This window comes from Mustelus asterias, chromosome 5 (genome assembly GCF_964213995.1).
Source record: "Mustelus asterias chromosome 5, sMusAst1.hap1.1, whole genome shotgun sequence".
NCBI lineage: Eukaryota > Metazoa > Chordata > Chondrichthyes > Carcharhiniformes > Triakidae > Mustelus > Mustelus asterias.
In genome coordinates, this window is record NC_135805.1 from 24,359,513 (window position 1) to 24,372,905 (window position 13,393).

At 44.4% G+C, this 13,393-nt stretch overlaps 1 protein-coding gene across 1 annotated transcript in view; it reads right to left on the bottom strand.

The window, feature by feature from the left end:
* Positions 1–214: 214 nt before the first annotated feature.
* Positions 215–13,393, bottom strand: part of fbln7 (fibulin 7) — a 50,250-nt gene continuing 37,071 nt past the window's right edge. The window contains exons 4-8 of the mRNA XM_078213647.1: positions 12,393–12,518; positions 10,021–10,164; positions 4,257–4,394; positions 2,477–2,615; positions 215–587 (exon numbers count right to left, since the gene is read on the bottom strand). Coding sequence (XP_078069773.1) covers positions 215–587; positions 2,477–2,615; positions 4,257–4,394; positions 10,021–10,164; positions 12,393–12,518 — 920 coding nt within the window. The remainder of the gene's footprint in view (positions 588–2,476; positions 2,616–4,256; positions 4,395–10,020; positions 10,165–12,392; positions 12,519–13,393) is intronic.

A 13,393-nucleotide genomic window follows, 5' to 3' on the forward strand; every position in this document is an offset into this window, starting at 1 on the left:
AGTCAGCTGATCAGAACACAACACTGATTATACAATGAAAGAGTAACAGGAAAGGATTCAGTCCAAATTAGACATGCAAACACTTGTTGATCTTTACATTGTGGCATTTGGACTCTGATCTTGTCTCTGGCTGCTAATCCATTATTTCCCACAATAAAAATCACAATTCAAAAGACCCTCACGAGCCAAGCATCTGCGGTCCCTGAATATTTTCTCAAAATCCATTGGCCGAGACGAAGAGTGTGACCTTTGACACATGCTTGGCCTGGAAAGTGCGGTCCAGGTATTCCGACATGTCCACATCCACTTCCACTGTGCAAGGTCCTTTCAGAGGCTGAACGAGGATCAGCTCCCCCGTCTGCCTGTCGGAGCGTTGGAGCACAAACTGCCCCTGGTTGCTTCCTCCCACAATGCCAAAACGCAAGTTGTCTGGACCAGGCCTTCCTGGAGCGGCAGCTGTGGCCATGCGGAACAGGGTGACCGGAGGTTTCAGTTTGGAGGGCAAGGACAGGTAATGGAAGGAGATGGTCTTTGCGGCATGATGGCAGGATTTGCTGTTCATAGGGCAAGGATGACGTTCACATTGACTAGAAACAAGAAAATCAGAAGATACACTGACCTTTGTGAAAAATATACAGAAACAGATCATTTGCTCAATTGATCGATGTCTCTATTTTTTTACTCATTCGTGGGACATGGGCATTGCTGGCTGGCCAGCGTTTATCGCCCATCCCTAGTCGCCCTTGAACTGAATGGCTTACTAGGCCATTTCATGATGTGGAGATGCCGGCGTTGGACTGGGGTGGGCACAGTAAGAAGTTTCACAACTCCAGGTTAAAGTTCAACAGATTTATTTGGTATCACGCGCTTTCAGAGCGCTGCTCCTTCATCAGGACTCATCTGATGAAGGAGCAGCGCTCCAAAAGCTCGTGATTTCAAATAAACCTGTTGGACTTTAACCTGGTGTTGTCAGACTTCTTACTAGGCCATTTCAGAAGGCAGTTGAGTGTCAACCACATTGCTTTGGCTCTGCAATCACATGTAGGCCAGACCAGGTAAGAACAGCAGATTTCCTTCCCTAAAGGACATGAATGCACCGGATGGGTTTTTCCTGACAATTGACAATGGTTTCATGGTCATCAGGAGATTCTTAATTCCAGATATTTTTCATTGAATTTAAATTCCGCCATCTACTGTGGCACAATTTGAACCCGGGTTTCCAGAACATTAGCTGAGATTCTGGATTAATAGTCGAGCGACAATATCACTCGGCCATCACCTCTTTTGATGTTCCATGTGAGATTTCTCCTACCCTATGTCTCACACCATCAGCATTACTTTCTATTTCTCTGTCCGTGTCAATCCAGTTTCTAATGTATCTATGGTATAAATATTGAGTGTATCGTGGAATCCTACTCCTAGATCTCAAAATAACAACAATGGCGAAGGATTTCATGCCATCCAGAGACCATGAAAGGCGCTCTATAACTGTGAGTTCTTTCCATGAATTTGTGAATGCTTGTGTCAATTAGTTCCAGTTTATATTCAATGCACCACACATTTTCATTCCATTCTTTAGCTTGACAACTGAATTGCACATCACATATTCAGTAAATTTATTCAGTAATAATTAAATTTCCAGTGCATTATTCCTGAGCTGCTCTAACATCACCTCCAAGTTTAGTTAGGTGGGTTTAGATTATGGATTAATGTACCACAGTGATTGCCGTCGCTCTGGTCAGATACGTGTGTCAGGAATTGGGGAAGATTTCTGAAGTAGGATTTCCTCCTATTGCCCAACAGCCCGTAAATTTGCTGAACATTCATCTAATGTCAGCCAAGGCCATAAATCACACCTGATACCATCTGTTTGGGTGGCCATTATTCCGAAGCGAGGTCAGTAGCACCACCTGATCATTTAAGTGAGCACTGGGTGGCACGGTGGCACAGTGGTTAGTACTGGTTAGTACAGCACCAGGGACCCAGGTTCGATTCCCGGTGTGGGTCACTGTCTGTGTGGAGTTTGCACGTACTCACCGTGTCTGCATGAGTTTCCTCTGGGTGCTCCAGCTTCCTCCCACACTCAAAAATGTGCGGGTTAGGTTGATTGACCATGCTAAATTGCCCTTCAGTGTTGAGGGGACTAGCAGGGTAAATACGTGGGGTTACAGGGCTAGGGCCCAGGTGGGATTGTTGTCGGTGCAGGCTCGATGGGCTGAATGGCCTCCTTCTGCACTGTAGGGATTCTATGATCCCACAGTATTTCATCTTGTCCAACACCATAGAATCCTGACAATGCAGATGGAGGCCATTCGGCCCATCGAGACTGTACTGACTCTCCAAAAGAGAATTCTACGGTGGCACAGCGGTAACAGCACACATTATGTGCCTTAGCTGCCAGAGTAGAGCCTGAGTCTTTGGATTTTGAGGCAAAACTGATATGGATTAATCCATGTACAGGTTTGGTTTTACTTACAATGGTGATGTTTTAACATAGCTGACATTTGCATGAGGTTCTGGGCACTGTGGATTAACACACTGAAATCCTCCTCCTATGTTGATACAAGTCTCCGCTCCTGTGCAGTTGTGTTGTGATGTTGCACACTCATCTATATCTGGAAAAATCAGATCACGTGTAAAACATGAGAACATGCTAATGGAATCTTGGCATTTATTGTTAAAGGAATAGAATATAGGTGTAGTGAAGTGTTGCTGCTACAGTACAAAACATTAGTCAGACTGCACTCAGAATACGGTGTACAGTTTTGGTCCCCTTACTTGAGGAGGGATGTAGTTGCATTGGGGACGGTTCAGAGGAAGTTCACTAGATTGATTCCACAGATGAGGGGTTTGTCTTGGGCAGTTTAGGCCTATCCTCTCTGGAGTTTTGAAGAATGAGAGGAGATCTAATTCAGGTGTACAAAATGATAGGGGGGATTGACAAAGCAGACATGGAGAGGATGTTTCCTCTTGTGGGGCAATCTAGAACAAGAGGTCATGGTTTTAGGATATGGGGGTGGCAGATCTAAAACAGAGATGAGGAGAAATTACTTCTCTCAAAGGGTCGTGAGTCTGTGGAATTCACTACCCCAGAGTGGTGGATGCCGGAACATTGAGTAAATTTAAGGAAGAGGTCTTTACTTAGTAAGGATTTGAAGAACAGTAGGGATTTTTGATTTGCTTTGATTTATTATTGTCACATGTATTGGCATGCAGTGAAAAGTATTGTTTCTTGTGAGCTATCAGACAAGATATACCAATCATTGAGTACACAGAGAAGAAGGAAAGGATAGGGTGCAGAGAAAGATCAGCTAAACATAAGGTAGGTCCATTCAAAAGTCTGATAGCAGCAGGGAAAAGAAGCTGTTCTCACATCCCTTGATTATCTGATTTCTTCTTGAAATCAGACAATGTTTTGGCCTCAACTACTTTCTGTGGGAGTGAATTCCACACATTCACCACCCTCTGGGTGAAGAAATTTCTTCTCACCTCAGTCTTAAAACGTTTACCCCTTATCCTCAAACTATGACCCACCATTGGGAACATTCTTTCTGAATCTACCCTGTCTAATCCTGTTAGAATTTTATAAGTTTCTATGAAATCCCCTCTCATGCTTCTAAACTCCAATGAAAACAATCCTAACCAATTTAGTCTCTCCTCATATAACAGACCTGCCACCTCCCGCCTCCAGCTAATTAACACTTGTTGGAGCGTTAAATGGGTGTGGGGCAGGCAGTATCATAGAATCATAGAATACCTTCAGTGCAGAAGGAGGCCATTCGGCCCATCAAGCCTACACCGACTACAATCCCACCCAGGCTCTGTCCCCATAACCCCAAATATTTACCCTGCTAATCTCCCTGACACTAAGGGGCAATTTAGCATGGCCAATCAACCTAACCCTAACATCTTTGGACAGGGATGTTGGATCTATGGCAGGGATGTGTTCGCTCCCATCTTCTTGGGTGGCAAGAAGGGTAACCCCACCATTCTAAAAATTCTGGCCAATAACTTTTGCCAAGATATGGTTAATATACCAGTAGACCGCCATCTCTTCACCATCACTGAATCAGATCTGACTTTCTAACCATCACCTCATGCGGTTTAAGAAGGTGGTTCACTCTCGCCTTCTTGAAGGACAACTAAAGTTGGGCAATAAATGACCTACCTTGCCGGCCACACCTATTTCTCAAGAATGGGTTACCAAACCAAAACTCCACTCATAGCTTCCGTTTGGTAGGGGGGGAAACACTCACCATCACAGCTCCTGCCATCATCGAGAAGTTTGTATGTGGGAGGACAGGTACAGCGGTAGGACCCAGGGATGTTAACGCAGGTGTGCATACAGAGTCTGGCAAGTCCTCCCAGTTGGAAAACCTCACACTCATCTACATCTGTGTGGAAGAATTAAAATATTTCCTGAATACAGATGTTGTGAAGTTGAGTTTGTGAAGTGTGGTCCCTCTAAAAGCTGGTTTTATGTTCAGTGCTTGAAAGTTTAAAATACTGGGTACACAGATTGCAACATTTGTAACGAGAACCAAGCATCAGGGTTGCCTTGGTAACAGGCTTTTGCATTTTGATAGCCTATCAATTTAAAGAAGACACTCAGCTATCAGGAACCTATCAAATTTGAGTTGGCTGTTGTTGACACCATCAGACCAATCCTGGTGGGGAAAAATGGATAGGTCGTCAGGGTTATAAAAAGGAACTCAACTGCCTGCAAGGGGAGTGGATCTGAAAAGCCGCCACCTCTCAACACATAGAGAGGGCAAGCACGGCTCTCTGCCAACTTAAAATATCTCTTAAGAGAACTCTCTATCTATCTGCCAGAAGGATACCAAATCAAAAAGAGTTTACCGACAGCAACACCAACCAAAGGACTCCAAAGGTTTTTCCAAAGCCACAAAACCTGTTTGTATATTTTTTGAGATCGGCTAAATTAGTATTATTATTTTTTTGGTAATGAATGGTCCTTGTATTTATTTGAACAGCGTTTCAGTTGAACTTACTTCAATTGATATGTTACTTGTTTAGTTAAAGTTCCCAGTTGGGTAAATAATAATTTGTTAATTATTCACTTAAAGTGAGTGTCAGCTCTTTCTGTTCATGAACCTCTAAATGTTAATGAAGAACAGTTAACACCATCCCAAACACTTTAACAGATTATGAAGCGAGGTAAAGGGGATTAACCTCTGCGTCGTAACATAGGGTACAACAGAGAATGGGCCTGCAGGACACGCTTTACCAATTAAACCTTGTCAGATTGGCAGTTGGTAAGAAGGTGCACTTTGCAGACTCTCAGGCTGATCCTTCCCAGTTTCCTGCCCTCACGAGTATTCCTCCAACAGCACATATGGTTCCCAGTCTGAGAAGATATAGGACCACACACGATCATAGAACGGCACAGCACAGGGAGAGACATTCAGCCCATTGTGCCTGTGCTAGCTCTTTGAAAGAGCTGTTCATTTCGTCTCATTTCTCCTTGACCTTTCAAATATTCCTGTTCAAGTATTTATTCACTTCTCTTTAGAAAGTTGCTGCTTCCATTCCAGGCAGCGCATTTCAGCTCGCAACAACTCACTGTGTAAAAGAAATTCTCAGCTAACCCTGAGTCCTTTGCTAATTATCCTAAATTTATGCCCCTTGGTGACCTTCTGCTGCAGGGAACGGTTTCTCCTTGCTTATGAATGGAATGATAATCCTTCATGATTTTGAATGCTTCGATTAAATTTCGCTTTCACCTTCTTTGTTCTAAATAGGCAGTTTCTCTAATCTCTCCACATAACTGAAATCCCCTTTCCCTGGTACCAGAAGTCTCACCTCCACCCTCTCTCAGGCCTTGACGTACTTTTTTGTCCTGGGCTTCAGCTAATTCTATTTTATATCAGTGTACAGAACAGACACAGAGGTAGCCTAAATTGATCCAGCCCTATGTCTTCTGTGATGTAAATGATCTTCAATTGGAACAAATGCATAATGGCTTTATTGGAGGCTTTCGGTTGATTCTATTTGACGTCTGTCAAAAGTGGGAGGGACTAGGATCAGAGGACAGCCTGGCGGACAATATGCTGTCAAATTGCATGATTCTGTCCATGATTGAACCTGCAACTCTTAGGCCCTGTGCAGTGAGGCAAGTGGCTTATCATCAATGTAGTATTTATGAGGGTGTATTATTATGAGGTAAGGCTCGAACTCTGGCCAGTGAACTAACAAAGGTTTATTATTAGAATAACTATACACATTACAAAGAAAAACATCTTGTCTCCACACGCCCAAAACTCCAACTCCTGGGACAAGACCAGGTAAGTCTGAGTGAGTCCCCAACTTGGCTCCCAATTGGACCAGTGGGTCACATGACCCTTCCAAAGACCCGCCCCTTGAAGTACTACTACACCACAGAGGGATTCTTCGCTGCAATCACAAATATTGGTAACTTTCCATCACAAATCAACACTGCAGGATCCATGGCATGTCCCTGTCTCTGCTTAACTTAAACCCGCTTTCTACTCTCCAGCCATGATCATCCTGCATTCCCTCAACAAACCCACTTGAAGACCCATTGGAGAGTGCTTTCCAATTCTCCTTCGAATGACATGCTTGGTCTAGGATTCTGAGATTGCGTATACAGCTCACTCCTACCTACTCAAGATCAATTAGGGACGGTCAATAAATGCCGGCCTCGCCATCAATGCACACGTCTCATGAATGAATTGAAGTAAAAAAAACAAGCTCCTTTCCTTCTGGCTTTATGTTGCACTTTCAAGGTACTTTACTTTTTACAACACCTTTGCTGGTTTACAGAAATACATCTCAGAGCTGAGCTGGGAATAAAATGAGCTGGTGGCACGGTGGTTAGCCGTGCTGCCTCACAGCACCAGCGACCCGGGTTCAGATGCTGGCTTGTGTCACTGTCTGCGTGGGGTTTGCACATTCTCCCCGAGTCTGCATGGGTTTCCTCCGGATGCTCCGGTTTCCTCCCACAGCCCAAAGATGTGTGGGTCAGGTGGATTGGCCATGGTAAATTGCCCCCTAGTGTCCGGGGGACTAGCTAGGGTAAATGCATGGGGCTATGGGGATAGGGCCTGGATGGGATTGTGGTCGGTGCAGATTCGATGGGCTGAATGGCCTCCATCTGCACTGTAGGATTCTATGATTCTATGAAAACAGCAAAAACCAACAAGGAGAGATGCTGGAAAAATTATTGGGGAAAGCAAACGAGTGATGTTGTCAAAAAAGAGAAAGGTTTTCAAAAAGAGAGGGAGCCAAAACGATGGAGGAATTCAGGGAGAGAGGTTATGCTGGAACTGTATGAAACTTTGGTTAGGCCACAGCTAGAGTATTGTGTGCAGTTCTGGAATCCACATTATAGGAGGGATGTGATAGCATTGGAAAGGGTGCAGAGGAGATTTACCAGATGTTCCTGGGTTGGAGAGTTAAAGTTATGACGAGGGATTGGAAAGACTCCAGTTGTTTTCCTTGGAGCAGAGGGGACTGAGGGGGGACATGGCTGAGATGTATAAAATTGTGAGGGGCACAGATAGAGTAAACAGGAAGAAAGCTTTCCCCTTGGTGGAGGGATCAATGACTCGGGGGCCATAGATTTAAGGCAATGGCCAGGAGGTTTAGAGGGGATGTGAGGAAAAGCTTTTTCACCCAAAAGGTGGCGGGCTTCTGGAACTCACTGCCTGAAAGAGTGGTGGAGGCAGAGACCCTCATAACATTTAAGGAGTATTTAGATGTGCACTTGGCATGCAAGGCAATGGGCCAAATGCTGGAAAATGGGATTAGAATAGTTAATTCATTTGTCTTTGACTGGCACAGACGCGATGGGCCAAAGGGCCTTTTTCTGTGCTGGAAATCTCAATGAATCTGAATTGGAGGATGGGGAGATGCCAATGGTGCAACAGGTGGAGTCAGAAACCAAGGTTTATCCAGTGTCAGTTTAAAGAGAATCCGCGTGGTGACAGTTCATGGAGGAGGTTGCTAAGGTGATTGGAGCAAGACCACCAGCGATTTGAAAGGCGGGATGAGGATCATGAGGTTAATTCACTGAGGGTTAGGGAGAGCCAGTAGAACTTGAAACGGACAGTGTGATGGAGGTTGGAAGATGCAGGGTGTGACTGATAGACATTGAAAATGGGGAGATTAATGAGGAGACCACGGAGAAGCTGAGTTTGGAGCTGACAGGTGTAGGAATTAGTATTTTGTCAGGAAAAGGGTTGGAGATGATTGGAGCACAGCCATTTTAATCATAGAGGTATCATAGAATCCCTACAGTGCAGAAGGAGGCCATTCAGCCCATCCAGTCTGCACCGACTCTCTGACAGAGTATCTTATCCAGGCCCTCTCCTCTGTCCTATTGTTGTAACCCCACACACTTACTATGACTAATCCATCTAATCTACACATCTTGGGATGTTAGAATGTAACCGGTGACAACTTTGGATGTAATGTGACCAATGGGAACAAGATGTAAGGGTCAGCTGACCCAGTAAACCATGGAACCAATTACAGAGTGATGTAATAGTCAGCTGATCAGATGACTCACTATAAATAAGGAGCTATGTAGAATTGTGGGGAGCTTGGAATGGCCCAGGGTGAGGCCCCAGGTTTGGAGTAATGATGTTTCTTTATTAAACCCTATTTTTGATTTATAGGTTGGAATAAGTTTTGTTGTATTTTCATTAGCTGCATTTTGAAGACTTCCTTCTGATGAAACATGGGACACTAAGAGGCTTTTTTTTTTCACCTTGGCCAATCCGCTTAACCTGCACATTATTGGACTGTGGGAGGAAACCGGAGCACCCGGAGGAAACCCATGCAGACCCGGGGAGAACGTGCAAACTCCACACAGACAGTGACCCAAGCTGGGAATTGAACCCAAGTCCCTGGCGCTGTGAGGCAGCAGTGCCACCATGTCCATCCTTACAACAGAAAAAAGTTTAATGGGATTGATGATAGCATTCTAACAATTTGTGTGAATCTGTAATGAGTCTTCGGGGGCAGAAGTCCCTTCACCAAAATCCCTTTATTTACAAACTCTAACGGCAGTACACAGAGCGCTAGTAGTTAGCAGTCTATCTCCGGAGGTGTCAGAGGCAAGTTAGAGGATTTTCACAGTAACTTCATTGCAGTGTGAATATAAGCCTACTTGTGACTAATGAATAAACTTTACTTTAAGGAACTGTCACTCCTGGTTAAGTACAAGACAAAGACACCCTGATTGGCCCATCAATTGGATTCTTAATCAGGGACATCTTCTGGTGTCCAACCAAATAAACAAAATCAAAGTAACTTGGGGACAACTCAAAAGGAGGGGAACCGCCCGAAACAAAAGACAAAGCGGAAAGGAAACTTAAAATATCAAATTCAAATGTGATTAAAGGGCTCAATAATACACCCAGTCCCTGTGGTGCCCAGCGGGCACGGAAGGCGTTAACGGTGCCCTCGGACACTGCATGCCCCCTCTCCAGGGACACCTGGCCACGAATATAGCCACGGTTGGACGACCCCCTTGGTCGCCCGCTGCCTGGACCTGTAGAAGGCATGCCTTAAGGCTCCGAAAGCTTGTGGCTTTTGCTACCAAATAAACCTGTTGGACTTTAGCCTGGTGTTGTTAAACTTCTTACTGTGTTTACCCCAGTCCAACGCCGGCATCTCCACATCAAGGCATGCCTTGCCAGGCCCAGGGGCAGGTTCACGAGGAGGTCCTCCTCCTTCCCCGCTCCCCTCCGCACCGGGTGCCCGTAGATCAGGAGCATGGGGCTGAAGTGCAAACAAAGCATCAACAAAAGGTTTTTGAGAAAACTGAAAAGATTGTGCAGCCTATAACATGTAACATAGAAATGGTCCATGGAGTCCACAAGGTTGCAAAAAGGACACGCTTGGGAGCCTGTGAACCTATGGTTGTGAACCTCCACCCCAGGTCCCCAAGATAGTTCCTTAATCAGGGAGTTCAAATTCCAGTAGGCCAACCTCAATGGCCTGATTGAAGTCATTACAGAAACACACACATACCTTGGCACACACTGTTCTCACTGCTCCCACTCATATGGAAGCCGGCATCACAGCTGCAGTGTTGGGTCCTTTCCACCTTTGCACATCGGGGCTTCCGACTAAAGGACTGGTTATTTAACATACTCCATTCTACAGCAGTGGGAGCTTTGGTGGAGAGAGGAAGTGACATATCAGAAAAGTTATTCCTGTGGCTCCCTGATTGTAACATCATAATGATTACAATAAGACTGCAACAGCAAATAAACACCTCGGGAGTTAAACTCCCCCTGCTGAAAAATTCTCAGCAAAAAAAAAAGTTAGTCCATTTGGAAAGCTTTAAACTAAAATTAATGATTCCTCCACCACCACTTCCTATTTATTCTGGATTCTGGTTTGATATTTGTTTTGTTTGGACGGTGGCACTCAGTGGAGAACATGGGTTTAGAATTTCCCCATCTGATTTAGTCTCCGACTTTAATTATTTTGTTTCGAGGACAGGGAGAAACAGGAATTCTGCCCACAACTTTTGGCAGCATTGATAACACGCTACCAGCCAGAGATCTGACCTCCAGGCAAATCAAAGGGAGAGAGATGCGCCAATAATTGAAATACATTTAAAATCAAATCTTTGTGCATTTTGGAATTTCAAGCACAACTTGAAATTCCTCAGCACTTTTAATGTATCATAGAATCCCTACAGTGCAGCAGGAGGCCATTCGACCCATCGAGTCTGCTCCTACCAGAGTTTCCCACCCAGGCCCTATTCCTGTAACCCTCTCATATTTACCCTGTTAATCCCCCTGACACTAGGGTCAATTTACCATGGTCAATGCACCTAACACGCACATGTTTGGAGTGTGGGAGGAAACTGGAGCACCCGGAGGAAACCCACATAGACATGGGGAGAATGTGCAAACTCCACACAGACAGTGACCCAAGGCCGGAATTGAACCCAGGTCCCTGGCGCTGTGAGGCAGCAGTGCTAACCCCCTGTAGTATATGTAGTATATTTTGTAAGGTACGTCACAGGAATGTTGTGAGCCAAAAATCAACATCTAGCCAAATGGGGAAAACATGGGAGAGGAGAGGATAATCGATACTGAGGCAGGTAGCTCGTGTTAAAAAATTTCCCAACTCAGCACACCCACCTCAGTTTAAAGGGTCACCATTAGATCCGATTTTCACTCCAGGGAGGCAATGGCAGGGTCAAGTTGATTCCAACTCTGGAATCAAATCCGAGGCAACCATGAAGAGGGGGAGGGGGGATGGGTGTGTGCCATAGTGGGCTGGTTAGAAGGCTCCCATGGTGCCTCTCGTACTTGGTCCAAGATGTTTCAGAAGTCATTAGGCCCTCTAACACTAACATTCTCACACCTCCTCAACTCTTATCCACCTCCATGCCAACTCTGCTTCCTAGCTACCAGCATGCCCTCTTGAAAGGGTTAATGATCACACAAGTTTAAAAATCTCAGCCACGTAGGTAAAGCTATGTGAAAACCATAGGTCTTGATTAGAGTAAACCCAGATAAGAGTCGAGGACCATTTAATTGAACGATGTGCAGCTGCAACTCATGTTTTCCCATTAGGACAAGGAACAATGGAAAGGAAGATTGAGATGGCATTGGTCAGAGACATAGCTATCATTTCTAGATGATATAGCATGCACAAGTTAATTGGACACTATATCTTTATGAATGCATGATGTAACCTTAATCAATAGCTGTGAGTGGATAGAGGTAACTCCTATACTTTTATTGGTATATGCTTATTACTTGTAATCAAATTTGAAACTATAATTGCTTGTGTATTTCTGAACTCTGCACTCTGACTGCTCTGAATGTCTTAGTCGGAGTCCTGTTGCACTAGAGAGAATTAAAATTGTATTTTAATTCTCACCTGAACATAGCTACCCAAAGAAATGGCAAACTTGTGTAATGATAATCTCAAAGCGATGCTGAGAAGATTATTCAACCTTCTCATTCTGTTCCCCAATGTTTTGTTTCTGTATCTTAATAAAGGAAGTTAAAATATTATTCACCAAACACGATCACATTCCCTCAGTGGAATGTGCGTGCATCTACACAATAATAACGGTACTTCAAAGAGAAGCTTCTGAAACGGATTCCACATGGTTTTGAAAAGTAAAACCACAACATGTGCAAAATAGTTTCAGAACACAGAGCGGAAAACGCTTTCCAATTCTTTTTTAGGTTAACAGATCAAAAAAATTTTTTTTAAAGTTTGCCTTTGTAAAATTCCCTGCAGCACATTCCCATGTTAATGCCCTTGAGGGAATCTGGACTGTTTGTTTCCTAACTTGCACTGGAACAAGATACTGTTCTCACTATTCCCAAATCCAGACAGTCATTGAACCTTTCCCAGATGTTGCAAACCTGTCTGCACTGGATACTGGCAGTGGCGCCCCGTCCAGCTGTTTGGGCAAGAGCACGTGTAGTGGTTCATGGCATCCGTGCAGATCCCTCCATTTTGGCAGGGGGTGCTGGCGCACTCATTAACTTCTGTAAGAGAAATCAAACCGGCTTGAAATGGGTATGCCAAACACCATGGTTCACAGGTAGAGGTTTAGCCACAGAGTCTTTTTGTTAAACTGCTTCCTGGGAAGGGGGTTCCAGAGACTTTTGTGAACTTTCGAATCGTACAATGATACAGGACAGAAGGAGGCCATTTGGCCCATTGCGCCTGACAGGCTGTTTAAGCAAACAGTCCAATTCATCTCATTCCCCTGTCCTTTTTCCATAGCTCTACATTTTCTTCCTCTTCAAGTATTTACCCAATTCCCTTTTGAACTTGGGACCAAAAATGAAATACAGCCCTCTAAGTCTTAAATTCTACCTGGAGAAAATAGAGCTTTGATTTGATTTGATTTATTATTGTCACATCTATTGGGATACAGTGAAAAGTATTGTTTCTTGCGTGCCATTCAGACAAAGCATACTGTTCACAGAGTACATAGGGGAGAAGGAAAGGAGAGAGTGCAGAATGTAGTGTTACAGTCACAGTTAGGGTGTTGAGAAAGAGTTGTCTGGTCCTTTGGGTTATCATGGACGTATTTTCTCTTTTAAGAAGCTCCATAAAACCTATTTCTTTGATCAAGCTTCAGTTATCTGTACTAATACGTGCCTCTATATCAGATTTTGTTGGATAACGCTTCTCTTGTCTTGGGATGGTTTACTGAGTTAAAAGAGCTGTATAAATGAGGGCTATAATTCTCGGATCATTCATGCCGGTGGGATTCTCTGGTCCTGACAGCGGCGCCCCCCCCAGCGTGGGTTTCCCAGAGGCATTGGGTGATTTCAGTGTGAATTTCCATTGACAGCGGCAAGACCAGAGAATCCCACTGCCAATGAATGGCATGCTGCCTCGCGCCTCTGGG